This window comes from Xiphias gladius, chromosome 18 (assembly GCF_016859285.1).
Source record: "Xiphias gladius isolate SHS-SW01 ecotype Sanya breed wild chromosome 18, ASM1685928v1, whole genome shotgun sequence".
Lineage (NCBI taxonomy): Eukaryota > Metazoa > Chordata > Actinopteri > Istiophoriformes > Xiphiidae > Xiphias > Xiphias gladius.
Genome location: NC_053417.1, coordinates 21,232,174 through 21,258,769, shown reverse-complemented (window position 1 = coordinate 21,258,769; position 26,596 = coordinate 21,232,174). Strand labels below are relative to the sequence as shown.

At 43.3% G+C, this 26,596-nt stretch overlaps 1 protein-coding gene across 1 annotated transcript in view; it reads right to left on the bottom strand.

Annotated features, from left to right (window-relative positions):
* LOC120803484 (adenylate cyclase type 6-like) overlaps window positions 1–18,761 on the bottom strand; it is a 44,788-nt gene extending 26,027 nt beyond the window's left edge. The window contains exons 1-3 of the mRNA XM_040151976.1: window positions 18,562–18,761; window positions 14,780–15,048; window positions 13,708–14,647 (exon numbers count right to left, since the gene is read on the bottom strand). Coding sequence (XP_040007910.1) covers window positions 13,708–14,647; window positions 14,780–14,799 — 960 coding nt within the window. The 5' untranslated portion in view covers window positions 14,800–15,048; window positions 18,562–18,761. The remainder of the gene's footprint in view (window positions 1–13,707; window positions 14,648–14,779; window positions 15,049–18,561) is intronic.
* Between the last annotated feature and the right edge of the window lie 7,835 nt (window positions 18,762–26,596).

The window sequence follows — 26,596 nt, the reverse complement described above, 5'->3', positions numbered from 1 at the left end:
TTACTGTCCCTGTTTTCTCTATAGTGCACTATATTTATCCTCGGCCATCTTAAATGAGTGTCTGAATTCTGAGTGTGTAAACATTATATAGTGCCCTCAGAAAATTTCATAATGGAACAAAAAAGTGGCGTCCATGACATTACTACACTTCTTTCTGCTAACAATCCTGCAATGAAACGCAAAATGACGATGACTAGAAAGTGTCTGAGGTCGCAATTTACTGCTCACTACCTTCAGGTACTCACTCAATTACTACTGTAGGTAGTCAGACATGCTACTGATTGGAGACATTTCAACGGGCAAACATTTTGTTTAATCTATGCCTTACACTTACGTACTTGTGTTTAGGGTTTTGGAAAGGCTAGAAGAAAAACTATCCCAAACCTCAAAACACTTTTAATGCCAAATATTGCTCATACTAAAGCTCCATGTTCATCGCTTTAGCATGTGGAGAAATCCGAAGCTTTGTAGGCCTACGGTGCCTACTAATTGTTAATAAGCCATGATTGGACTTAAGCTGCAATGATTAGTCGATTAACCGATTAGTCGATGCACAGAGAAATAATCAGCAACTAATTTGATAATTGATTAATCATTTTGAGTCATTTTTTTAAGAAAATATTTAAAGATGGTCTTGTTTCAGCTTCTCAAATGTAAATATATTCTAGTTTGCGTAGTCTTCTTTGATAGTAAACTCAATATGTTTGGGTTTTGTACTGTTTATCAGAAAAAGAAAAAAAAAATCTGGAGATGACATCTTGGCCTTTGGGAAATTGGAATGGACATTTTTCACAATTTTCTGACCTGGGCCAAACGAATCGATTAATCGAAATATAATCAACAGATTATATTTCGATTATTGATAATACAAATAACTGTTAGTTGCAACCCTCGACTGGACAACCACTATTTGTGGGAGGAGTTTAACAAACTGTCAATTAACTGACTAATCATTTGAACACCATTAGTTTCAAATAGCTTGGAGCCGTCGCAGACTACAAAGGTCACTTAAACACAATGAGAATAATATTTCGTACTGGCATGGAATAAACCATTCAGCCAGACAGTACTGTCCAGTAAACCTTGTGGAGAGTCAGATGCTGAATTTATGTTTTTGTTGAAACGGGGCCAACAAGAGTGCAAGCCAGAGGCCTTTGAGGAACATCTGGAACTCCTTAGAACATCTGTGTTAGATCAGGCTCTGTAAAACACACTCTAGCACCCAAAACACAATGACAGTGCTTAACTCGTGACAAACTCCTGTAGGTTTCCCCTTATCTTTCCCTGAGAGCTTTGGTTATTTATTTCCATATTCTTTTATTTATTTTCTCCTGCCTCCTCACGCTCCTGCTCAACTCGCTGTCACTTTGAGCTTTTGTTACAGAGGCTGCGTATGTGTGCAGTGCCAGGCAGCTGCTGGGTTTGTGTACTCAGCCTGAGCCTCATGTCTACACACAGCTCGCACTACCCTTATCTGAAATGACCAGAACCACATCAACAGATAAAGAGTCAAGCCCCGCCTGCTCACTCGGCTCCCTCACTCAGTCACTCGGTCTATACTACGGACCGTCTGGAGGTGAGACACACTACAAGCAGACGTTTGTGTCTTACCCTGGAAAAACTTCACATGGAAAAATAAAATAATCTTTAAAGCTGTAGAGAACACAATAACCTGTGCAGTCTTGTCATTTCTGAAAATGACATTCAGTAAATTTGTGATGAACAACAGGGCAGAGTTTTGTCCTTTCTCAGGAAAACATTTTCCAGGACATTTCCAGTACAACATCAATCAAACTGTTTAAAGGTATTTTTAGTTCCTAAAATCTGTCATCATTGCGACGGACAAGAAGCAGTGCAATTTAACCAAAACAAAACTTTCACCACTGTGATGTGAGGACACAGCATTTATATATATATATATATATATATATATATATAAATATATATATATATATACATATATATATATTTATTTATTTATATATATTTTATACTTTTCTCATTTTCAAAGTTGTTTCTGTTGCAGAGAATAACAAGTCTCTTTTGACTTTGTTACTCTGCCACACAGACATAAAGCACCATGATTTAAATACTATTTACTCTTAAGATGTTAATGAAAACAGTCTGTGAATTCCCATCATAGTTTTTATTTTTACATGCACATGTACCAGGGGAATAAAAATGTTTCAGGAAATGTTGAATTGTGTAAATTTCATGAATATATGGATCAGAAAAATATCCTCTTTCACATAAAAAGACCAGACCATGATACAATGTTTTTATCTATCTCTAGAAAAGAAACAAAGATTTAAAAAAAAAGAGATCTGATTGAATTGTGCTGTGTCCAATATCCCTCCCTCGTTCAGACACTATTCACTATTATAAAAACTCAGAAGTTTATTCTATAGTGAGCAGTAAATATAGATTTTTGACACTTGAATAAGCAGTATTGCACTTATTGTAGATCCAGAAACAATTTACTGCAGGAGACTTGTTCCACCAGTGGCCGATAAAACATTTAAAACATTTTTTGTAATCCGCTAATACAGTCATATAATAGAAGAAGTTTACTCTAGACTTCAGTTGCAGCTGGGATCTTGCAATCTGTGAGGGAAGTGGTGTATTTTTTGTGTATTTAAGTAAAATATGAGTCTAAACCAACATGTGATGCATAAGATAAATCAGAAAGGATCAGAAAATGGCTAGTTGATATTATATGTGCTTTTACAGCAGGAAATGGCGTAAATATGTGGCAATTGTTTCTGCTCCCCAAAATGTAATTTATTCAGAAAGCCAGTCACAACTTATTTTATTACAACAAACATGTCTTTTTAAGCTAAAACACACTGAATACACTGACAGTCCAGCTCCTTTTCCCCCGTCACCACTGATATTTGTTTTGGGATGAGTGAAGAAACTACTTTTTTCTTATCTATAAACATAAAAGTGTGACTGATGACACACGTATTCCTATTAATAATTCTATTTTTCTGCATTTCCATCGGCCGTTTTAGACGTCTTTGAGTGTTTCAGAAGCCGTGCACCGAAACACAAAACCATACGCATTTACATGAATAATGTAAAGCCAGGTGGCGAACAGTTTCTTGTAACGTAAAGCCAGTTATCCTGATCATACTGGCCCTATTCCTCAGTCATGTTTCTGCAAACATGGAGACGGCCACACTGGGGGCCCCAACACTGAAAAAATACACACCAAACACATTTCTGTCAGCAACCAGGAGGGTGTGACTTCTGTGGCGAGAGTGTGACTATTAAAGCATCCTGGCATTGGAGTTGTAAAAGTGTCTTTAGGTAAAGAACAACAGAAATCTCCATAAAAAGAAGGGAGCTTGAGGGAATTAAAACTATTTTAATAATATTATCAAGTTTTTCTGTAACGCACTGGACCCCTGCAAGGCTGGTAGGCTCCACATGCTGCGGACAGATGACAGGTTTAGGGATAACGGCTGTGATTAAACAAAAAGCCTCCTAGAGGAGTTATGTCAACATCCGAGGAATGTAAAGGAGTTGTAATTGGCAATAAAACCAGTTATCTGTGGCAGAAAAAGAAACTCATCCAACTAACAGAAGAAAACAAGGTCAATTACTCAACTACTTTAAAAAGCATGTATCTTTGAGGCCTAAAAACACTTCCTGCACTGTTTCCACAGCACAGGGGCAACAAACATGCACAGTCATAGCGTGCTGACCAGAGATAAGCTTCCCTGAACCAGACAACTGGCAAACAACATCCTGTGCATCCCTCCCTCTCGACTCCCCACCACCTCCACTCACGTGACCGCTCCTCTGTCATCGCCATGTTTAATTATGGACGTTCTCATTTCGACAGCAGGGGGGAGGGAAAAAACAAAGCACGAGTCCATCCCGGCAGCCCAACAGCAGCGTGTTTAGAAAGCTCGGACCCCTCCAACACTCGAGCGCTCAGATTCTCAGCAGGAGAAATAAACGGCAGAAATCAATTTTGACCTGAATTTTTTTTTTTTTTTTTTTTGAAATCTTTACTTGAAGCAACAGTTACCAAACTGTACACCAGCAGGCTGAACTGGGTCTGGGGCTGCTTGAGTCGTAGTTGTTTCCATGGCAACCGCTGAACCAACTGAACACAGGCGCTGAGTGAGACACTGTGCAATGCTGTTTATTCCCCATCGTTCTCAGAAGTGATGCTAAACTGCTATCTCCTTTTCCAGCGCCCTCATTGGTCCACAGATTGACTGACTGGCTGTGGTCATATATGTGTGTATTTATATGTCTGTATCCATGTAATCCTCCTAGAAGTACACTGTACTATTTTCTATATTTCATATTATATACTACTGTATATTGCTGTTCTACTACATAATCTACATACTATATATTTATATGCTGTACTAGGAGAATCTCGATAATTATCATAAAAAAATTCCCACAATAATGACGATAAACTGATGAATGCAGCGCAGCACTGCATTTGGGTCGACCCTCTGCATAATAACGTATTAGGCTACAGCAGTGGGGTTGCGTAGCTGACACATGTAGGGCCGAAACATGTGGGAAAAAAACCCCACGCACACCAGCTGCTGGAAAAGTTAAAGTGAGCGACAGTGAGGAGAGTCCGGCGTCCGCGCAAGACGCTAAAATCGTGGCAGAGAGAGGTCACGCGACATCGCTGCATTGGAATGGGTTAAGATTTTTAAAAGCTGGATACATAGTGGAGCGATGCATACGCAGGCGACCTGTACCGATGAAGACGGGAAACAAACCAAACCTTTTCAACTATTTCAAAAGATAACGTTACCATCCCAGCACCCCAGTATACAGAAAGCCGAAACCTTCGGTCCCAGACTGCTAGCACTGACTCACAAACAAGCCTTTTGTGGTTATGCTAGCTCACAATCCCGCAGCAGTCGATCCTGGCTGCCTTTTCAGTCATTACCCCCTATGATAAGAGCTCGAAAAGAAGCAGGGACACAGCGAGTGCAATTTTATATTTTATAGCAAAAGACATGATGCCAGTTAGAACGGCGAAAAGCCAATGAAAGTGATTAACTCCGGGTATAAAGTCACAGGACGGAAACGTTTATCAAAAACAACGCTGCCTCAGCTCTATGCAGAACGCAGGGGAAAGTGGAAAAGCAGCTTAGAGATGTTACACACTTTGCCACCACTACTGACATGTGGTCTAGCCACACAGCAGAGCCTTATATGAGCCTAATAAGCAGAGGTGTTATACCATGTTGGTTGAGGGGAGTATCCAATTATTTATTCTAAAATAAATAATGTCTGGAACTATGATGAATCTTGTGATTCGTGTAGGATTCACTCCTGGACTGAATATACACCTTGACACTCAAATGAAACGGCACCCTGTGGAGTTTTACCTATAAACAAACCAAGTTTACATTCCGCGGTGCTCACCGTGACACGTCGTGTGTCTAACAAACGTGTTGAATGTGGTTCCGTCCTCATTAATGGTATTAAATGTATATCGTGAAATCGATTGGTACTGATCGATATGAAAACCATACTGTGATATTTCTAGCCATATCGCCCAGCCCTATGCCGCATCATTTTATACTATGTCATTACATGTGTACCTTATATTTTCTATTCCATGCTATATTATGCTATACTAATCTATATCACGTCAAAATGTAATACTGTTCTGTACTGTTTATTTATCACTCTTGTGTAGTCTGTGTGTGTCAGTGTGTGTGTGTGTGTGTGTGTGTGTGTGTGTGTGTGTGTGATTCCATCCCATCAGTCAGCACCCGTCCCGGTCGGGAGTCACTATTGTACATGTGACAGGTATCCTCGTTAAAATGCTGCTGCCGCGTTAAACACACAAATTATTTATCAAGGAGGCTGTGGAAGGACTGCGTGGGGAGAATATCGGATTCTCGCCTCGCTGCCTCCGCCTTCCCTCATACAGGGTGTCCTATTCTATAGCCGCAGCGTTGCACAGGTGATCGTCCCAGGCTGACACTTCCTCCACTGGGATCCGAGTTTCCCATCCTGTGGCATGATGCACACAAGGTTACAGAATAGGACAGAATAGAAGAGAATAGAATAGAAGAGAATATCTTTATTGTCATTGCACAAATACAATGGGTCTAAGTTTCCAACTTCTGTACCCAGTGCTATGAATTATTCCAGCACCAGGAGCTGCTGTGAAACTGCTGATACAGTTGATGCCATGTGAGATTTGCTCTCATTAAATTAGGTTCATTCTCTGCATAACATCCTGGAAAGAATGAGAAAAAATGAGTCAACAGCCGTTTGGAAAGTTTGACGTAAGACCACAGTGGGCTTTTGCATAAAAGTAGCGCATTACAATGTTCATAAGCAGCACATTCTTATTTAAACACTATTCCCTTATCTAATCTAATGAATACAAAACACTTCAAAAGCTCGACAAGGAGACCAGTGAAACATATTGGCTGTCCCCTGACCCAGAGTCCACGTAGAGGCCCGATCTGCCCTCCGTGCTGTTTAATGGGCTTTTAGGGGCTTAACCCACCATCTCTGCTGTGGTCAAAGATCAGAGATCCGTCACAAAATGCATTAGGTTATGCTTCATTAACGTAGAACAGAAAGAGGTAACGAAATCGCTTCGGTGTCTGTGAATATACAGTTTTAGCAGCCACTACACCTGTGTGTGTGTGTGTGTGTGTGTGTGTGTGTCTGTGTGTATCAGGGTTTGTGAAAAGGCAGGGCCCATGCGTATGCAGAGAAAAGGGGGATAGAGTGACCTGCCTGTTGCTCTGACGCAGGCTCTGATAAGACTGTTCCATGTGACGCAACAGTTAGCAGAAACGCCAAGGGCCGGGTATTTTTAGGAACCAGTCTTTGACCTCTCACGGCACTTGTGTCAACAACATCCACACAACAATACTAGCCATTGTCGGGGGCCATAATGCACATATTGCTGGGGTTGAAGCATGTACAGTTTTGAGAAGTCTCAGATTTCACTGACAAACATATTGGCAGTGATCAGTGTGCGTTCAAAATAAAGCATGGCCCGACAAAGTGACGCGTACGAAACGTGCCTGGGTGCATTTTTCTAAATTAATCCTGGACAGAAGCACATACAGTACATGCCAGTATTCACACTTAAATAGACACCCACAGATAAGAGACAGGACAATAGCTTTGTGATGTTATTTCCCGCAGAAAAAGAAACAGCAGCAATTCTGACAAACATTCAACGGAGACTATAAAAGAAGGCGTCAACCATAACAAAGCATGAGATGGTTTGCGTGTGTGTGTGTAGTGATGGGTGACTGGGTGGGACATGCACATGTGTATGTGCTGTGCTGCTGTGGCTAATGGATTTCAGCTGAGGAGCCTGAGGATCGGAGACACGGCGAAACAAAAACGAGGAGCAACAGCAGAGCGAAGCTCGCATGCAACCGGACGTCAGGACATTAAAAAGCACTGTTACTTCGTAAAACTGTGATAGGGCGGTATTTTGTCTTGAAAGCATATAACAAGGCAGTTCAAACTCATAGATAGTGCAGTTTAAGGTGTGAGTCTGTAAAATACAACACTCAGTGTGAAGCTAAGAACAGAGACTCGCGATCCTGCTGTATGCAGCTGTAAAAACACACATGCCAACCAACGCCAAGAACAATAAGAAACAACCAGATGGACTGCATGTGTTTTGAAAGGTTTGAAGGGATTAAGGGCCATAAATTTCAAGAGCTGAACATGAAAACACTCCTCATATAGCAACCAGACACCATCAAGATGTCTGGAAGAGCCTCAGCGGGCCTGAACATGACAGAGTATGTTAGATTCGGTGAATAAAAACAGACAATCCCGGAAAGAATAAACTCATACTAATGCTCATTTTCGTAGACAAGCGTACAGTAAACTCATTCAAAATTTTGTAACAAGATTTCTGTGATTATATTATTGTATATTTTGGTCAACAAATGATGATCTAAAGTGAACACTATTTTTACTACTGTTCTGTTTTCATCTCATATTTTTTGTGGATGTCTTTTTTTTTTTGTCTGTGTGTTTCGAATAAGACAAATGACCTGTCAAGCCCTTCTGTCAAGACTTCAATTATGGTCTTGCACGTCCCTTATTTGGAACACTTGTTTTGTGTTTTGGACTATACTGTATTCTGTAAGTAGGTTAAATTATGTATTGTGCCTTTAAAATTACTTTAGCTGAAGAGACAAGAATGAATTAAAAGCCGCATAAAGAGTTTGGGGGTTAGGAGAATAAAATATCATCCTATGTTTCATAAAATTATGGCAAAAAACTCTGTATGGTAACAGGGAGAGCTTAATTCAAACACACAGGAGGACGTATGGCTGACGCTGGGTGCAGCGGGCAAATGTACACACTACAAAATTATACACATGCATGTTTATACACCGGTTAAACTTCAGAAAACCGAGAGTCGTGGATGACAATTACTGTCGGAGGTGTCGAAAGGAAGCAGGCACGTTTCCTCACTTAATGTGTGACTGTTCTTGCTCTCTGCTGTGCTTACCGGGAGACAGAGACAGGGTCAGGAAGCGTCAAACAAAGCCAGTTTTTAAAACGAATGACGGATGTTGCCTCTTTGGAATCTTTGATCGCGAGGACCAATAATTACCAAAGGAGGTTTTATGAAGTTCGCTCTCACTTTTGCATGTATTTAAAGAAAGAAACATAAAATAACATAACATTGCCTTATTTAATTTTTTCACTTACTTTACTGGGATTAGCTACTATATGTGCCCTAATTTGTTTTGTCCTGTTTGCTTTGTTAACTATTCTCCACTGACTTAGTGTAACATGTTGTCCTGTGTTGCACTATGTTTGTTATCTCTTGAAAAGCTTAATAAAAAACTTGAATAGAAAAAAATGAAGGCGGCTATTCTATGGGTGATGAGTGTGTGTGTGTGGTTTGTCATATTTTGAACCGAATTTAACAGATTTTATTAGAAAGTAACTACACACTATATAAACCGAATGCTATGTTACACAACAACTAGAACCTCACTGGTCACCAAAAACACATAGATAATGCGAAGGACGTTCATCTTTAGAGCCCCTGAAACCTTGGTTATAAACATGAACTATCTCTCTGCAAGACAAAATGTTTACGACTACATAAGCAACAATCAAAATTTAAGTTTGTAAATAATTGATTCGATCGATTCAAAATACTTCCCTCAAGGGGCAGAGTGGAACCACACAAGGATTTATAACAGTGGCCAGTCCGTAGCTGGCCGGCAATGACTACACTATATATTATATTTTTAAAAAGCAGAAGTCAAAATTGTAAGTGCATTTATGGGTCGATACTGAAGGCTGACTGACTTCATTCATGGCATTTCTTGTACTGTGGCAGTTCACAGGTCTAATGGCTTCTGGAATAAAAGCAAACTTTGACTCTGTTTGTTTTAAATGAAGGTGATCTAAAACACATTCTGATTACATTACCGTAACGTATGCGTGGGGATAATGCTGTATGTCTTTCGGAGGACTTGTTCAGTTTCAAGCTGTGTCAGGGATGTCTGTGTTTAACAAGTTATTTTTGAGCTGAGGTTAACAACACCCAGCAATCAGTTACCGTCCTTTTGACAAGGGGTGACGTAAACCAGCAAATAGATGAAAAAGTTATACTTTTGATAAAAATAGGAATAAAATGTTTTATTTTTTGATCTGGTCCAAAGGAGTTCAGTGTACGGAGGCAGTGCAGACGCTGCTGAGCCTTTTTCACAATCACATCTGTATTTTCACCAAACCTCCCTCTGTCATCGAACACAGCTCCCAAGTATTTTTCAGGTCTGTTCGATTTTAAAACGTACACCAGGAGACTGTCTATGTTTTGGTGACATTAACATTTCTTCAAAAGATCTGTCACAGCAGTCCCCGAATTCTTAGAATATTAAATGTTTAACAAAAAAACAAAAAAAAAACCAAACCAAAGAAGTGAATCTGCTTCATCAGGACTGTGAGGGTGTGGTGACAGTGGCCTGGCTGCATAAGCAAACACTGTGACCGGTGAAAAGCTCAGACAAAACCCCAAATACAGAAAATCTCTCATGTGAAAGGACCAGACGTTTGTAACTCTGAAAAGAAAACTGTGTTCAAAGAAAGAAATTAATTGAGAAAACTAGTTTCAGAGCCTTTAAACAATCTTTAATGCTGCTCTCCAGTGGTTTGGAGGCTGTCACAGTGCTGCCGACCCAGGTGTAGTAACACTGACACTGACCCCTGACCCTTTTCCCCGTGTTTCTGAGGCAGGTAAGTCGGTTAAAGAAGCTGAACAGCTTGAGGCACTGTCCATGTCTTTTGTGTGTGATCCTCATATCTAGGTCATTTATACTCTTACTGTATATGAAATGAAAAGGAAAATAAAAAATATTTTTGGGACAAGGCTGCTCACTGGTTCAACTCAACAATCCACTTATGAGCAGCTCATAAAACAACAGTCTGATATAAAAATAACACAGATAGAGCTGCAACGATTAGCTGATTAATCGAATAGTCGATCAACAGAAAATTAAACGGCAATTATTCTGATAATCGAATAATCGTTTTTTAAGCAAAAATGACAAGTTTGATGACTAATTTGGTAGTTCTAGCTTCTAAAATGTGAGGATTTTATGCTTTTCTTTGTCATACATTAGATTAAACTGACTATCTTTGGGTTTTGGACTGCTGGTTGGACGAAACAAGACATATGAAGCAGTCACCTTGGGCATTTTATTGACGAAACGATGAATCGGTTGATCAGGAAAATAACTGTCAGTCGCAGCCTTGAACACAAACATCATTTTCTCTGTGGTGATGGAGATTAATCAGCTTCTCATACTTTTTTTCAGGAATCAATACACTTGCACTCATGATAAAGAAGAGAGGCCCAGGTGAAATCCGACATCCAGGAATCTAGTTACTGTCCCAGTCAACGGTAACCTCTCGACTCAACTCAGCTGCACAGATTCCCTCACTGCAGTGCCAGCAAACCACAATGAAAAGATAAACAGAAAAGAGGATCTGCATTTACAGCATTCCTCACGCACAACTTTATCATTATCTTTACCCATCAACACACACCCGGTAAGGTTAATGAGTAATTGGAGAAAGAGGAAATACTTGTACACAAGTGTGAAGCGGTGATCGATGACGCTGTATTACTGTGTCCCATAGCACACAGACGACCTTAGGAATAAACAGCATTGCCGGGCTGCAGCTATCTCATGACATTCATTCACATAACGACGGCAAACAATGTTGGAGCCTGTGATGGATTGTACTCTGGTATATCCTGCATGATGTTACTGAGTTCCCATGAATCTCTAAGCTAGTCCTGTGCTGCAGTAATTCAACAATCGCGGCGTTATAAGAGATCCAGCCAGCACGTGAACGGATGTCTCGCTGAATGCTTATGGCAATGGCAGAGACTTGACAGTGACAATCAGCGATTCAACATTAAGTCCAAATCCCCCTATTGTTTTCATGTACTGGTCTTCCCATCATAAGTTTTCCCCAAGGAGACTGACAGTTGTAAAACAGCTATGGCAGTACAGAAGGCAAGCAGCCACCATACTGTGCCCCCCCCCTCTTCCCCGCCCGGCCTCACCCCTGTCACCCCCCCCTTGGAGAAAAGTACAAAGCGTCCCTTGTGTGAGAGCACAGAGACCTGAGTGATACTGCTTTATATCATGGTATTCTCCCACTGTCACACAACAGCACACACACACACACACACACACACACACACACACACAGTCGTCCAGCCTGGGCGGTTCATGCAGCCCACTGACCTTCAGCGAGCCCCTTGGTCCTTGGCATGACGCACAAACAACAACACACTGTACAGCGAGACCCATAAGCTTCAAAGTACATGTGGTTACGCAGATGCAACATGGTGACAAAACACAGTAGAGCATTGAGAGAGTATACACTGCATCCGCTGTGTTGCCAGTTCACAAGATATCACCCCATCATAAATATCATGCCTAACTGGACGTTTTAAATGCAGCCAGACATGAAGGGACGTAACGATGTGTCAAGTTAAACCAAATTACAGTGATAACTTATCATCATGTTTCACCATTTTTCAGCTTCCCGATGTATTTAATTACTTAGAGACAACTGTAACCTCAGCGTTTCCTATTTTCCGCTTAAAGCAGCTTCAGATTTTGATGAAACTTTTTTTTGTAGGCCCGCAACTAACCACTACTTTTATTTATCGTTTGTCACAATTAGTCAATTCATCATTTGGTCTATTAAATGTCAGAAAATGGTGAAAAATGCTTGGTACATGTAGCTAAAGCCCAATATAATGTCTTCAAATGTCTTTTTTTGGACGACCAAGCAGAAAACTCTGACAACTCAGAAGCTTAAACTAGAAAGTGTTTGGTATTTTCGCTTGAAAGAAGACTTAAACGATTAACTGAGCATCAAAGTCATTGCCGATTAAATTCTGCCCATGGACTAATCAATTAATTGACTAATCATTTAAGCTCTACAGTTGTTTAGCCCCACTGCGCCAATAATACAATAAACCATGTTTTGTGTCAGTTTGTTTGGAAAGTACATCACACTTGAGTTCAACACTTATATTCAGGGAGCCATTTGTTTATAGACGACCAATTACATTAAGTTAAAAACGTATCCTGTGTATAATTTCTTTCGTTACATATTTGGTATCTTAGAAAACTTGGGAACTTTTTTGGCAGGAATTAAAGCTAAATATTTATTGGGGCACATACGTTCATTTACTGCATTTACGTGAAAGATGTCTCTTTCTAGTTACAAACCCACGGCGATTTATCACCACTTAGCATTGTTCAGCTCATTCTTTTGGTTTTGGACCCCATTTCAGGCAGCAGGAGGCAGCGGTTTTCACCTCTAAAAAGAGAAGACTGTATGCTACCAGCATCTGAGAGGTAGCAACAAGCTGGTGAACACAGTGGAACATTTAGCGGATAAAGAGCAAGATATCTGGTGACCATAAACATGATAACGTTGCTCCAGGACCTGTAAATAGGCAACTGTTTGCTAAAATGTTCACCATATCTATTTATAAGGTGTAAATGTGTCAGTGCTGTGTTTACTGCCATCAAAGTGGCCAAAAGTCTATAAATCCAGTTTTGAAATTAAGTTCATACATGGATTACGACTGAGTGTCACGGACTGAACGGAAAGATGAACTTATTCTCCATTACGTTCTCTATGCTATATATTCGGATATGTTATGGCAAAATTGCAGTAACCCAGCCCACAACCTGTCCTTTGTATGAAACACAGCTATTAGCTGGACACAGCAAAATCTCTACTGTCACTGTCACTGCATCTGCTTACCCTGATGAAGACACGCTTCATCTCCATCAAAAAACTCCAAATGTAACTATCTGCTCCAGACCTCACGACTCCAGATCCTTTAAATAAAGTTATTTGGACTTGAACAATGCTTGGCTGCACAGCGCACATTTGGGCTGATGGGCCCACCAAAGGGTCTGAGGAAATATACAACACTATCAGAATTTTACTGAAATTCATTAATGAACTTAATCAATCATTAAAAAAATCTCAGGAGAAAATGCCCATGTACCGTCTGAAAAATAGAAACAGAAAGAGGAAAAAAAGAGTCGAAGGGCCGGAATAGTTTCTGCCCTGTTTGCCATCAGTGTCAGCTCAGGTCAACTATGACAAGCAAAGAGTCAGAACAGTCAGATGTCAAACCGCTCTCACCTGTTTCCAGAGGAACTTGTCTTCCTGGTTGATCTGCCAGGTGGTGACCACATGTATGATAGACAGCACGGCTCCGCTCAGCACCGCCGCTCTCATCCTCACGGGCAGCAGAGTGTAGATGATGTAGATGAAGAACACGGACCACCAGATCCCTTCTGAGGCGCTCCTGGGCGCCACCATGAGCACCCCCAACACCTGCACCGACAGCAAGACTCCGATCACCAGGTAACTGACCATCCACATGTAGTCCTGGTGGAAGCCATTGCGGTTGCAAACTACCATAAGAGCCATGAAGAGTGCCATCGCCACCGACAGTGCAGACGAATAGGCCACGTGAGGGGCGGCGTGGACACAGTGGAAGGTCAGCATGATGCCGCACACGATCACAAGTACCCCCATGAGCATGGTCAGGGAGCTCTGGTTCAACCTAAAGAAGTAACGCTGGTATAGGCGCTCCAGTTTGCGGGACTGAAACTTTTTCGACTGGAACACCCGCACCACCCTGAGCCAGCAGTCCGCAGCCGTCACCACCCCTGCTGCGCCATTGGGACCCTCATCGCCCATGTCCCCGCTTCCTCCGTTACATCCCCCTTTCCTCCCTTTCAGCTCCCCGTCCTCAAAGCCCAAGTCGACCGATTTCAGCCCCACCCCTTCCCCAGGAGCCCCTCCCCTTTTGCCGTAGTGGTCCTCCTGCCATCCGCAACGGACGCCGAAGTTGCCCCCGCCTCCCACGGCCCCCGCCACCCCTCCGCGGTGGTGCTGATGGAGGGGGGCTCCGGAGGGGGGCTCCATAGCATCTGGGTCCCGCAGACAGCTCATGTAACGCGGGTTGCAGAGAGATGAGCCTCCCTTCCGTTTGGACTTCTTGCCATTGCGCTCCCCCCACGCAGTCTTGCGGTCGTCCACTCTGGCAACTAGGAAACCACTGAACCAGGACATTCTGTGTGAGCAGACAGAGGAACATTCAGTACAGGAGCAGGCCAAAGAACGATAACAGCTACAGCTCTGATATCATGTGGGACGACTGAACACCATTTCCTTCTCTATCCACCTGTGAGAGTTGTTCATTTACCTGTTGGGGTTCTGGTACATGTCCCAGCCCTTTCCCTTGCAGCCGGTTCACTCATTTATCCCTGTGGACGAAGTTTTGAAGAAGTGAGGAGGGGTTTGCAGAGGCCGCACCGCAGGGCTGCAGGGTGGGAGTGACCAGATGGGGTCAAAAGGTGCACTAGACACTTCACCGAGCTCCAGATGTTTGTGCCAGAGCTAGTGATCAGAGACCAGGGTTATTGAAAGGACCAGTCTCTGCAGCCAGGCCTATCTCCACGGTTTCTGCTGGGTCTAGAGGAAAAACCAAACACACACAGTAGATTGTAGAGTGAAAAACAGGAAAAGCCGATGCACAAATAGATCTGTGATGGTGTCGTGGCAATAAATTGCGCAAATTTAGATCAGATGAGACACATCATAACATGATAAAAATGTGGATGTCTTGTGTTGTCTGTTGCTGATGCTAATACTCATATAAATGAACAGGCCTGTCTCACATTTAGTTCTTCCAATAACTTGTGAGCAAAGGGCTCTTTTATCCCAAATCTGACAGGAAATAAAATGCATAAAATTTTCTGCTAAATGCACATGAATCTCATTTCCTGGATAACCAGTCACACTTGAGATTTCTTCTCATGTATAAATACTGAGACGGAGTCAGAGGAGAAGAACAAGTTACTTCCAAAATCTAAGGGGGCGAAGGGAGGAAGGGGCGGATAGGACCCAAAATAGCTGGAAAGGTCTGGGTTTTTTAAGGTGAACCAGAGCTTGCTCAATTTGACCCCCATGCAAAAACATTGCCTCTGGTGTAAACACACAACAGCATTTTGGAGTCATTTGGGCTGAAGATAAAGAAGGAGCTCTGTTTATTATCAAGAGCAATGATAGAAGACAAGCAATAAATACAGATAAATGTCGCTGGACAACAGGATACTGTCAAGACAAATATCAAGACAGTAATGGTATATACAGCATGACAGGATCTGTGGCCTTTGCAGTATTAGATTAAACCAAAAATTGTTTAGAAATTACTAAGAAAATCAAACTGCCGATATTTCCCTTGTAGCATTATATCCCGTACATATCACGGACACACGTGTGTCTGATTTTGCTCGATGAAATTCACGAGTAAGGATATGACAGCAAGTATCATCTGTGAATGACATCAATTTTATATCCTTCTGTCCATTTTATCATCATTTTGGAGTTCAGCCTGTCCTAAACAATGTCTGCCGGACTTCCCCTGTCTGTTTGGCGTGGCAGATAATGCAGACTGTTTAAATACAAGGCCTTAGCTCCGTTTCGTGTCGCATGTTTACATCTGATTTGCGATGCTTTGCCAAATACAGAATGGTCGTGTTCTGCTTGTTATCTCTTGCCGTATGCCTGTAATGCAAGCGGTGTCTCGAAGCCCCATGTGGGCTGGGCAAATTTGGGTGTGTGACAATCATTGATTCAGTCAGGAGTGGGGATGCACCGCTCCGCATCGGGGACCGATGCTGCCCTTATCAGGCAAATTTGGTATGGGCCAGAATGCCATTATTAAATTCTGTGTGTTTGCTGCTGCTATTTGCATTCATGCTGTTATTTTAGTGCCTTCGTGTTACCTTACAAGAGGATGATCCCAATGCGGCCCAAGTAGAGAGGTATACCGATTTTTTTAAATTTTGAGGAAAGAGACCACTGGTGTCGGTTCTGGTTTTGAGTATCGGCAGACAAAACGTCAGACAGATGCATCTGTATTACACTGTAGTTATGACTATCGTCCGGGCATAAACTATCTAAAATATTCCTCTAATGGTCTCTAGGGACTTAAAGTGGGCCTTTCTCTGATATTCAGTTGTGGGTTTATGCTGACCGGGTCACATTTTAGAGTATTTATTTTTGATGTGACATCAATAACATCCCTGCAGCACTTTTATAATAGCAAACGTAATAAGAGTATGGTAGAGTAATCATTCATTGTAAGTGCAGTTCATTTTCGTCCTGATTGAATTATAAAACGTCCACATATGCCTCAGCAACTGCGACCAGCTGATCTCCAGACGCCCTGAGCTCCACAAAGTGCAGCGAGCCACGCAAACGCAACGCGGCAGCGGCAGAAGCGGATGCAGCAGCGCCACCGCCGCCGCCGCCGCCTCCTTTACCGGCACTTTCATCGGAGAGTCATGCTGAGTTGTTGAAGCAAAAATAGCATTTCCTCGCTATATTTTGCCTGCATATGCATGCGGCTTCTCTGGCACGTATCCGTCCAAGCCGTATCCCTCCTCCTCCCAGCTGGCAGCGGATCGACAAGATTCAAGGAGAACCCCCCCCCCCCCCCCCTCTCTGTCACACAACTCCCCTCTCCTCCACTCCAGCCCCCCCCCTCCACCTACCCGGCTGCGTCTCTCACTCCCCTGCACAAGGTCGACCAGCTCGTACCCATTCGCAAACGTCGCGGTTGCTCTCCAGTCGCTTCGGTGCGTGTTTGCTTGGTGCTTGCCTTGCACGCTCTTTGCGTGCTCAACCGGACAGCCGCTACACTGGCGCTACAGCCACGTACGGCGAGCATAAAGTCATTCCTTGTGGGCTTGCTCCAGTCAGACATGTCCGAGGCTTTCTCCCTCTCTCTCCCTCTCTCTCTCCCTGTGGCTCACTTGTCATCCAGATGATACAGATGCGAAAATAGATCAAGCAATTAGGGAAAATCAAAGAAATGCCTGCGTTGAACGGGCTTTTTCCTTTTTTTTTTTTTTTTTTTTTTTTTTTGCTTTTTCTGCCGCCCTGTTTTGATCGTGCACGGATGATATGTTTCAGATCCAGTGTATAAATGCCATGCACAGGCAGGCCGTGTGTGAGGGCCCGCATTCAAACAGCGTAGGCTTCCTGTTACATAACACCATGGCCTATGTGACAACCATAGCTGGGACCATAAAACCATTCGTCCGGTAGCTCAAGTTGAGACACAAACACGCCTCTGTCAGAGATTTTTACAAATATCTATATCTATATAGATATAGATATAGATATAAATATATATGCCTATACATATGTATGTATGTATAGGCAGATGTACTTCGGTTTGCAGCAGAGCAATAGCGCGCAGGATTAGTGTGCTGACAAACATGGGTAAATAAACAGACATAAATATGTTACTGCTGCTGCACATTCCTCAGCATCAGTCTGTGGATGGAGGACTGTAGGTGAATAATACTCTAAATCCCATCGTTTATAGCCCCCCATGTGTGCATGCAACGGCAGGCTAAGTAGTGTATAAATGGGGGGGGGGGGGGTGTTCAACTTTAAAGTTGTGCTATCAAATAGAAAATATGCATACATATATATATGTATATGTATGTGTATATATATGTATGTATATCTGCGGCTGATGTGAATCATTATGAGCATCAGATGCGACCTGCAAGCCTCTGAATGTAGCCTGTATTCACACCCTTCAGGACTGTCAGCTGTTATAAGAAACATAAACGCACTGTGATGCAGCTCATCCCCCCTTCTTCTTCTTCTTTTTTTTTTTTCTTCTCTCTCTTACCCCCTCACACAGATACGTTGTTGCTGGTGGAAAACATTTACTGACCGTGTATCCTTTGCCACCACCACCACCAACCAGTGTGAAGCGCAGGCCTCACAGCAACTGTCGCCGGCTATGTCATTCAGTCCGGCAGAAATGGAGTATTGACAGACGAGCGGCAGAGGCCGGTCCATGCAACAGCGTTTGAGACGTTTGTGTGACAGGGGAGCACATATTATATGTCGGCCTGCGGCGCGTTACAGCAGCGGTTACAGTGGGAAAGACGGACTCACCGCGATCATCCTCTGTTTCTGTTCCCCGACAGCACCGCGGCAGACGGTCCCATTCGCTGTGCTCGCCGGTCGGAGCGGCCTGGGTGGAGGACCATTTGTAGCCTGGCTGTCCGAGGATGGTCCGGTGGTTAAATTGGTCACCCTGCGCTGGATCTCCTCCTGTCGTCTTCTCGCTCCACTCCCTTGCCTCTCCTCCCCCTGACCCTCTCGGCTCCGAGCACCGCTGTCAAGACGCGGGGGGGAAGCCGAACACTACGCTTCCGGTTACTGTTTTCAAATTAAAACCCGTGCGACCAGCAGTGGTCGGTGGGACGTGTTCGGATTGGCAAAAGTAGCGACGCTACAATGGAAAAAACACACGACTACAAGTGAAATCGTGCATTTCAAATATCACTCGAAGGAGGGGTTTGAGGAAAAAATCAGCTAAGTCTATGGCGAAAGCCAGTATTCAAATCCTTGACTTGAGTAAAAGTACTAATACTGTGAAAATACTCTACTGCAAGTAAAAGTCCTGTGTTGAAAATGTTCCTCGAGTAACCCTACAGTAAACAAGCATTATAAGTAAAATGTACTTAAAATGTTAAAGGTCAAATGGCCACCGTGAAAGTTATATTAGACTATTACACAGTATATTATATCATATATATATATATATATATAACAATAAGATAAGATCATTAGCAATGCCGGGAAAAGTGGAGTGGTAGGCCTGGGGTGAAAGTGTATTGAAAGACAAATCTGATTTACATCACTGAGCCAGTCCAGTCCAGTTTCAGTTTCTGAGTTAATGAATCATAAATAATTTCTAGAGTCTGTTTTTAATTTTAATTCTCAAACAAACAGGGCTGAGGCAGTTGTTTCATGCTTACACGGCCAAAACACACTTTGGGAAACAGACATTTTGAAATGCTGGAATGAAACAATAATGACCTGCAATAAACTCCCGTTAGTGTCGAAACAATAAACTGGATGAAGTAACATTTAATAATAATGAGTTTAGTTTGAGTTTGGTTATAATGTATATCTGTCTGCATTTACTCATATGATTATTCATTGAATAATGTCTTATTTTACTATAACTATTGTGAGTATTGATGTGTTTCAACAGTGACTGGTTCCTACAGAAGGATCATTTTGTTTTCAGAAATTTTTTAAAACTATTCTCTCTTATTTTTTCTTCATCACTAAGTCAAATATAACAACAAGACTAAACTAGGCACTCAGATAAACTCTTCATGGACAAAAAATCTTTATACTTTTAATATTTTGCAAATCGACTCTGCTGCTCTATTCTGTTCGAACGACATCTACTGCACCTCTGTCCACCCTGGAGGAGGGACGGACTGTTGCTGTCTCTCTTCCCGAGGTTTCTTCCATTTGTCCCCTCATTAAAGCTGTTCCTTGGCTGGCTTTTTCCTCATCCAATTCATGGCTCTAAGGATAAACGGTGCGCGGATTGTAAAGCCCCTTGACACAAATGCTTCATAAATAATAAACCGACTTGACTCGTTTCAAATCAAACAACTGCATTAAATGTAATCTGTTGCACTGGCTGCGGTTCTGTTACCCCCCAGATTCCCTAGACTTTTTTTAAGCCTTTACTTTGAAATGGAACTCAACGCAGTTCCGGCGTTGTGCTGTCTGACTTTGGCTGGTTTGACGCAGCTCTCCTCGGCCCAGGCGCGCCGCCGCTCACACCACCGCTCTCCCGTGTCCCATTGTACTAACTCGGCACTCCCTCTAGAGGCGAAGCGGTGTCTGCAGCGAGCCCGGCCGGTCAGCTGGAGTCCCAGAGGGTAAAAACAGTGATGGCGAGGAAGGTGAGGCCAACCTAAACCTTTGGTTTTTTGTTTTGTTTTTTTTTTTTTTTTTTACAATATGTATAAGCAGTGATCAGCTAGTGGTAAATGTTTTTTGGTATCAATCATAATTGGGCTCAGTGGCTTAATTTAGCCAATTCCTGTGTACAAGGCTGTAGGGTTGGATTCAAAAGTGGAGAGAACACACAATACACAAAATACAAAACAATGATAGTCTAACTTTTATTCATGTAGTTTTCTGTATTATCGGGACACTTACTCTGTTACGATAGATACATATTGTAGTTGCAACTTTACCACAAAGAGCACGGTCCAGAGGTGAGTAGTAATGAGTTACATTTACTCACCTACGTGTACTTGTGGGAGTAGTTTTAACGCAGCACACTTCTTACTCTTACTCGATTACATTCTGGGAGAAAAATCAGTACTTCCACACTGTTACATTTACATACGTTTGTTGCAGTGGATTTATTTATACATTAGTTATGATGAAGATGTGGCCTAAAACTAATATGGAATTTTTTAAATCTCACGTAGGAGATGAAGATTAGGAATTTTGTCCTGGAGAATATATAACCAACTATCTAATTAGAAAATTAGGATGTGAAATTTCATCACAGATTGGCTATAAATACAGGTGTGTGTGTTTACTTCTCTACATTTTCTTGCTTTCTTATTTTCTTTCTTTCTATCTTTCTTTGTCTTTCTTTCTTTAACTCGTGAATTTACACACTACTGGAACTGTTTTGTCCAGTAGATACAGTAGTACTCTCCTCACGTATTCATTTTCATAGTTCTTGTTTTTATGAAGTAACAATACTTTTACTTGAGTACACTTTTTGGCCAATCCACCCACGTCCGGCAACGTTCTTTACTGCGCTGTTTTTTAACTGATGTTCAATAGCATCTTCTCAGAATATTCAAAAAAAAAAAAAGACTTGAAAAACCTTTTAATAATTAACCTAAAAGAATGTGGGAGGATGTAACAGTATTTTTTGCAGTACAGAGCACAGGCTCCAGGGACAAAGCAAATCACTTGCTACTGCTCATAAAGCTTGTTGCTGTAAGCTCACAATAGAGATTTTAGTGAGTAAATCAAACTGAAACTGTAAAAATGGCCCCTATCTGTACATACTGTAAACTACATCACTGACTAAGCTGTGTGTTGGTAAAGTATTAGGGACAAACCCAAGATGTCCTTTTTGATTGTGCCATCAGGAATTCAGTGTAGCTTACTTTCGTGAATTGTCTCCCATGTTTTCCAATTTAGTTTAAAAATTTTAAATAATGTCAGTCCCAAATACAGCAATGATAAGACCATCAGTACCGGCAAATTGCCAGTGTGTAAACTAAATAAGACGCGATAGAGCTGTGTTCACAAGGTGACAGGTGATAAGGGCCCTGTCAAAAGCTGTAATCGCTTAACTAACAGAAATGAACAGGTTACAGTGGACAAGATGATGACTCAAACTATGTAAAGCCCAAAATCATCTTTTTTTTTTTTTTAAATCCATTTTATCGGTTTTATTATTTAACATTTCTGTGTCTTGTGTGTCTTAGTCTCAAATTGTTTTATTGTTGTTTCTAATCATTTATCTTATTATCAGCTTGTCAGTCTGTGAAACTCTTTGAAATGCACTAACCTGTGAAAGTTTCATCGATTGATTAATTGATATGGCTCTCGTAATAGTTTCATTGTCTATTAAGTGCTATAATTGGAAAACGTTCACTACAACACTTAAAGAAAAGGGTATACCAGTAAAGTTGAATTAATTTGTTAAATTTTTGTTGTAAGAGCCTTTATTTTTTTACAAAATGTGTTTAAATACTTTATTAGGCCTGTTTATGTAACAGGAAGATTCCATGTACTGTTAGCTTGAGTAAAACTGCAGAGCCTCACGAAATAGTATTGTGTCAAAAGTGAACACGACGTGAGCAAACATCTGGGTCTGATTGGGCAAGGGGTCAGTGTTATTGCAGTTCTTTTTATTGTTAAGCATGTGCTGCACATACTGTGCATCTACAGAATAAAGGTTAAAGGATAAAGGATAAAGTGCAACAGTCATGGTTTACGTTTTCACAACAGTATTTGGACCTCTGCGTCTGAATAGCGTGTCAGAGGAATGAAGGACAATTGTTTCGGAAAACGCAGAAACGAATCTACTCACAATCAGACCTGAAATAAGCAGTGGACCCAAAATGGAGCCCTGTTACACTCCTCCACGGACGCCTGTTGGGATGACACCATTGGCCGACAGACCAAGGCTGTCATCCCTTATGGCGGTGACACAAAACAGACATCCGGTAATCTGGTGAGTGGAGTTGGAAAATTGCCCATCATAATCACAACGGAGCTAATGGATAAATGAACGACGGGTGGGCGAGCAGGTGGCGGAAAACGAAAGCGACGCCCCCCGCCCCCCCGAGACCGGCAGAGGCGGAAAAAAACTCGCGGAGGGCATCTAGTGGACAAGTTTGTCCTGGGCGACTCTGGGAAATTCAGCTGGACTTGCGCTTCTCCGGGCGGCATCGAGGGCAAACGCGGCGGCGTGGCCGGCTGTTTATTTTATACTTACACTCAGTGCATTCATGTTTTTCTCTCTTTGACCTTCGTGTCGAACCTGCCCCCTGCGAAGGGGCTGAATCAACCGATCAACTCGCTTCGGACGCCCCCCACGGCCCATCGTTCGCTGTCGAGATGCGGGATACACCGGGGTCTGAACCTCTAAATATCTCGGGTTATATCGAGCACGTTGAGCACCGGGTGTTGTGCACTTACTGTGTGCCGGCATCGAGTGGAAATTAAACGCCGCGAATCTCTATCCTCCCAAAATATTAAGCAGTAAAAGGGGTTTTACTTAACTCACTGTGATAACTGCGTTGATGCTGTGAATGTATATTATTACTGTAAACAAACAAAAGTCCACCAACTCTTATGTACTTCGTGTTATATAATGACGGAGGAAGAAATAAGAAAACCTGGAAAAAACAGGTTTGAATACTAAAAATATTTAAGCTCACACTAGCCAGGTCTCGCTATAACACCCACAAGGTCTAAAAATCGTGCGCGTACAAACCAAACCGTGGCAGCAAGACCCCCAAACTCCTCGGGCAGCAGGAACAGGATCCACGGGGTCGCAAGCACAGGGTCTAGTGGCGAGCTCCCAAGATCCCGAGGCGGTCTCCTATTCGGCACTCTTCGACGCGTCGAGGGCAGCGGGTCGGTACGGGAGCTGGCGTCGAGTCGCCGTGAGTTCCGTAGATTACACTGATGTGTGCGGGTGCGTGGTACCGAGTGGCCTCCGCAGCGCGCGCGCACAGCCACGTTCAAAACGCGACCCAGGTCGTCGTCACCTGCACCGCCTCAAGTCAAACTCTCTGTCACACGCTACCGGGTAACTACATTTAAGGCTGCAAACGCGTCCACTTACGGGGCTGGCAGGTCAGTTTGGGGACACGTGAAAGCCAAGAGTGCGAAAGCTGTTGTCACGTCGGACTCAAGAGCGCGAGCATATGGCTGTTTCCTGGAGGCAGCACGCGTCGGCGTAAACTCGATTTACGCGTCAAAGTTGCAAAAGTAACGGTAGAAGATATTTGTGTGTTTTATTTTTTGCCCAGCATTAGCGTGATTCCAGCGTTACACAATACGCACGAAGAATAGGGTAAAGAGCCTGCAAGTGGAGGAGGGAGAGAGGGAGTGTAGGTTGGACAACCGACAGGACCACCCCCCCACCCCCCCATCAAGAGGGCCATCGATGAGCCAGAATCGTGGCGGGGACTTGAATCCGGGAGCCAGAGGACTTGACAGAGTCGAGGGGGTGCTCAACCCAGGACAAATGACAGATCTGTGTGTATGGATCAGAGCAAGCGCGAAGTGGCAGGGTTGTCAACATTATCAGTGAGGAGTATCACAAACCGGAGTGTCAGTCTGTTGATGCAGGTCAAAAGTGAACAACCGAACCTGTTGCATAAAATGGTAACGGCAAGAAAGGGGGGGGGGTGTATCGCCACGGCGGCAATGGCACTGGAGAGGCTGTACTATCTGCTTGGAAGGGGAGACTCGGCGCTGGAGTGGCAGCTCGGGGAGTGGACAGGAAGACTGGACTACTCGGGCGGTCTGCCCAGGTGCTGAAGCAACGGGTGGGGGGCTAATGAAGAAGGTGGCACAGAGGCAGCCTTCCTCCAAACCTCTGAAGCACCGGCCCACGTCGCAGATGTGTTCAGTGATTCAGGGAAAGAAAAAGAAAAAAAAGAAGAAGAAGCAAAAGCAGTCGGCCGACACAAAGCGCAGGTGAGCCCGAGTGAATGGAGCAAAGAGGCAGCTCGTTCTCATTAGTAGGCGAGCAACAAGGACGCAGACGCGACTACTGAGAAATCCCCAAAGCCAGAGCCCCGAGGTGTAGGGGTGCTTAGGGTGTTATTATAGTTATTGTTATCATTCCACGACACCCCGCTCTCCTGGTCCCGGTCACACCATTGCGGGGCAACGCAAGTTTTCCAGGTGGTCTCCTATATTCTGTCGGAAGCTCCGGATCGGATTCGGGACGGCCCCTCCAGTGTGGACGAAGTACATTTCAGATCCAGTTTATAAAGGTGTGTTGCTGTCATGAGTGACGACTCTGTGCCGTCAGTGTAGTTACCTCGTCTCCTTCATAGCTATGCCGTCGCTGATCTTTTTATATATTTAAAAAAAAAAACAAAAAAAAACAAATCAATCTATCTGTGAATTCTTGAATTGTGAATTCCAGTATTGTCGGAATGAAATGGAAATATCTACGGGGAAAGTCCCACAAGTTTCCTCTGGCTACGCGTGGTGATAATGAAACTGTAAAACGGCCATGTATAGTGGGGGTCAACGGGGGCCCACCAACAAATTTGTTGGTGGGGCCCAGTCCAAATCAGTCCATTTTTTTTGGTGGGCCCCAGCCTGGTCCAACATTTCTGCTGGTGGGCTAGGTCGTTGATCCGGCCATAGTTATCTGAAAGTGGTACAGAGAAATGCTTCACCAGACCCCGAGCTCCCCTCCTGTACGCTGTGAATTCAAAGATCCACATATTATTTGCCAGTAGTTTCAAAGCAAACAAATATTCTACACAGACGAGAAGGGAAACGGTGTAAAGCAACGCACTTTAAAAAAAAAAAAAAAAGAAGAATAGAAGAAGAAGAAGAAGAGGAGGAAAGAAATGCCGGTGTGAAGTGATTTCTGTGCCGGTTAAGCTAACCTTGACACCCCCGGCACAGACGCACAGTTAGTACGGACCTGCTCGGTTGCTCGAGCGATGACGCTTCAGTCTCAACGGTTTATTTTAGCTCCGGCATTTTTCCTGCCCGCGTTTGCGTTTTCCCCGATGTAACACGCGTTGTGTGCGCGAGCTACGGCCTTCCAAATCCGCCGAAATGTGGACACCAGTCGCCCTGTCTGCGTATCTTCGCACCCGCATGCCGCTTCTTTCGCTGTCTACCGCCGCATTTAGATGTATTTTGAATCCCCCGTTTCCTCCAGTGACCCATGTCTGTGTGCATCCCGCCTCCCTGCGCTCTCAATAGATGGTGCAAGTCAAAATGTCCAAATCGCCCGTAGACCCTCTGTCTGCTGTGGAAACCGGCTCTCAGTCGCACTATTTTCAGGTAAATCCACACACTTCAGTCCATTTTTCACTCGTCTATCACCGAGGAGAGTGTGGTGTGGTGGTGGTGGTGGTGGGGGGGCGGTCAGTTAATGTCTTTGCTACTTGTTGTAAATGAGGCGTCGCGTTTTGGCAGCAAGCTACTTTATTTAGATTTTTTGATTTTTTTTTTTAACACCTCTGCCTTCACTGAAACTGCAGATTGATGCTTGATTGGTGTTAAAAAAAAAAAAAAGAAGAAGAAGCAAAAGCAGTCGGCCGACACAAAGCGCAGGTGAGCCCGAGTGAATGGAGCAAAGAGGCAGCTCGTTCCCATTAGTAGGCGAGCAACAAGGACGCAGACGCGACTACTGAGAAATCCCCAAAGCCAGAGCCCCGAGGTGTAGGGGTGCTTAGGGTGTTATTATACTTATGAACATCATTCCACGACACCCCGCTCTCCTGGTCCCGGTCACACCATTGCGGGGCAACGCAAGTTTTCCAGGTGGTCTCCTATATTCTGTCGGAAGCTCCGGATCGGATGCGGGACGGCCCCTCCAGTGTGGACGAAGTACATTTCAGATCCAGTTTATAAAGGTGTGTTGCTG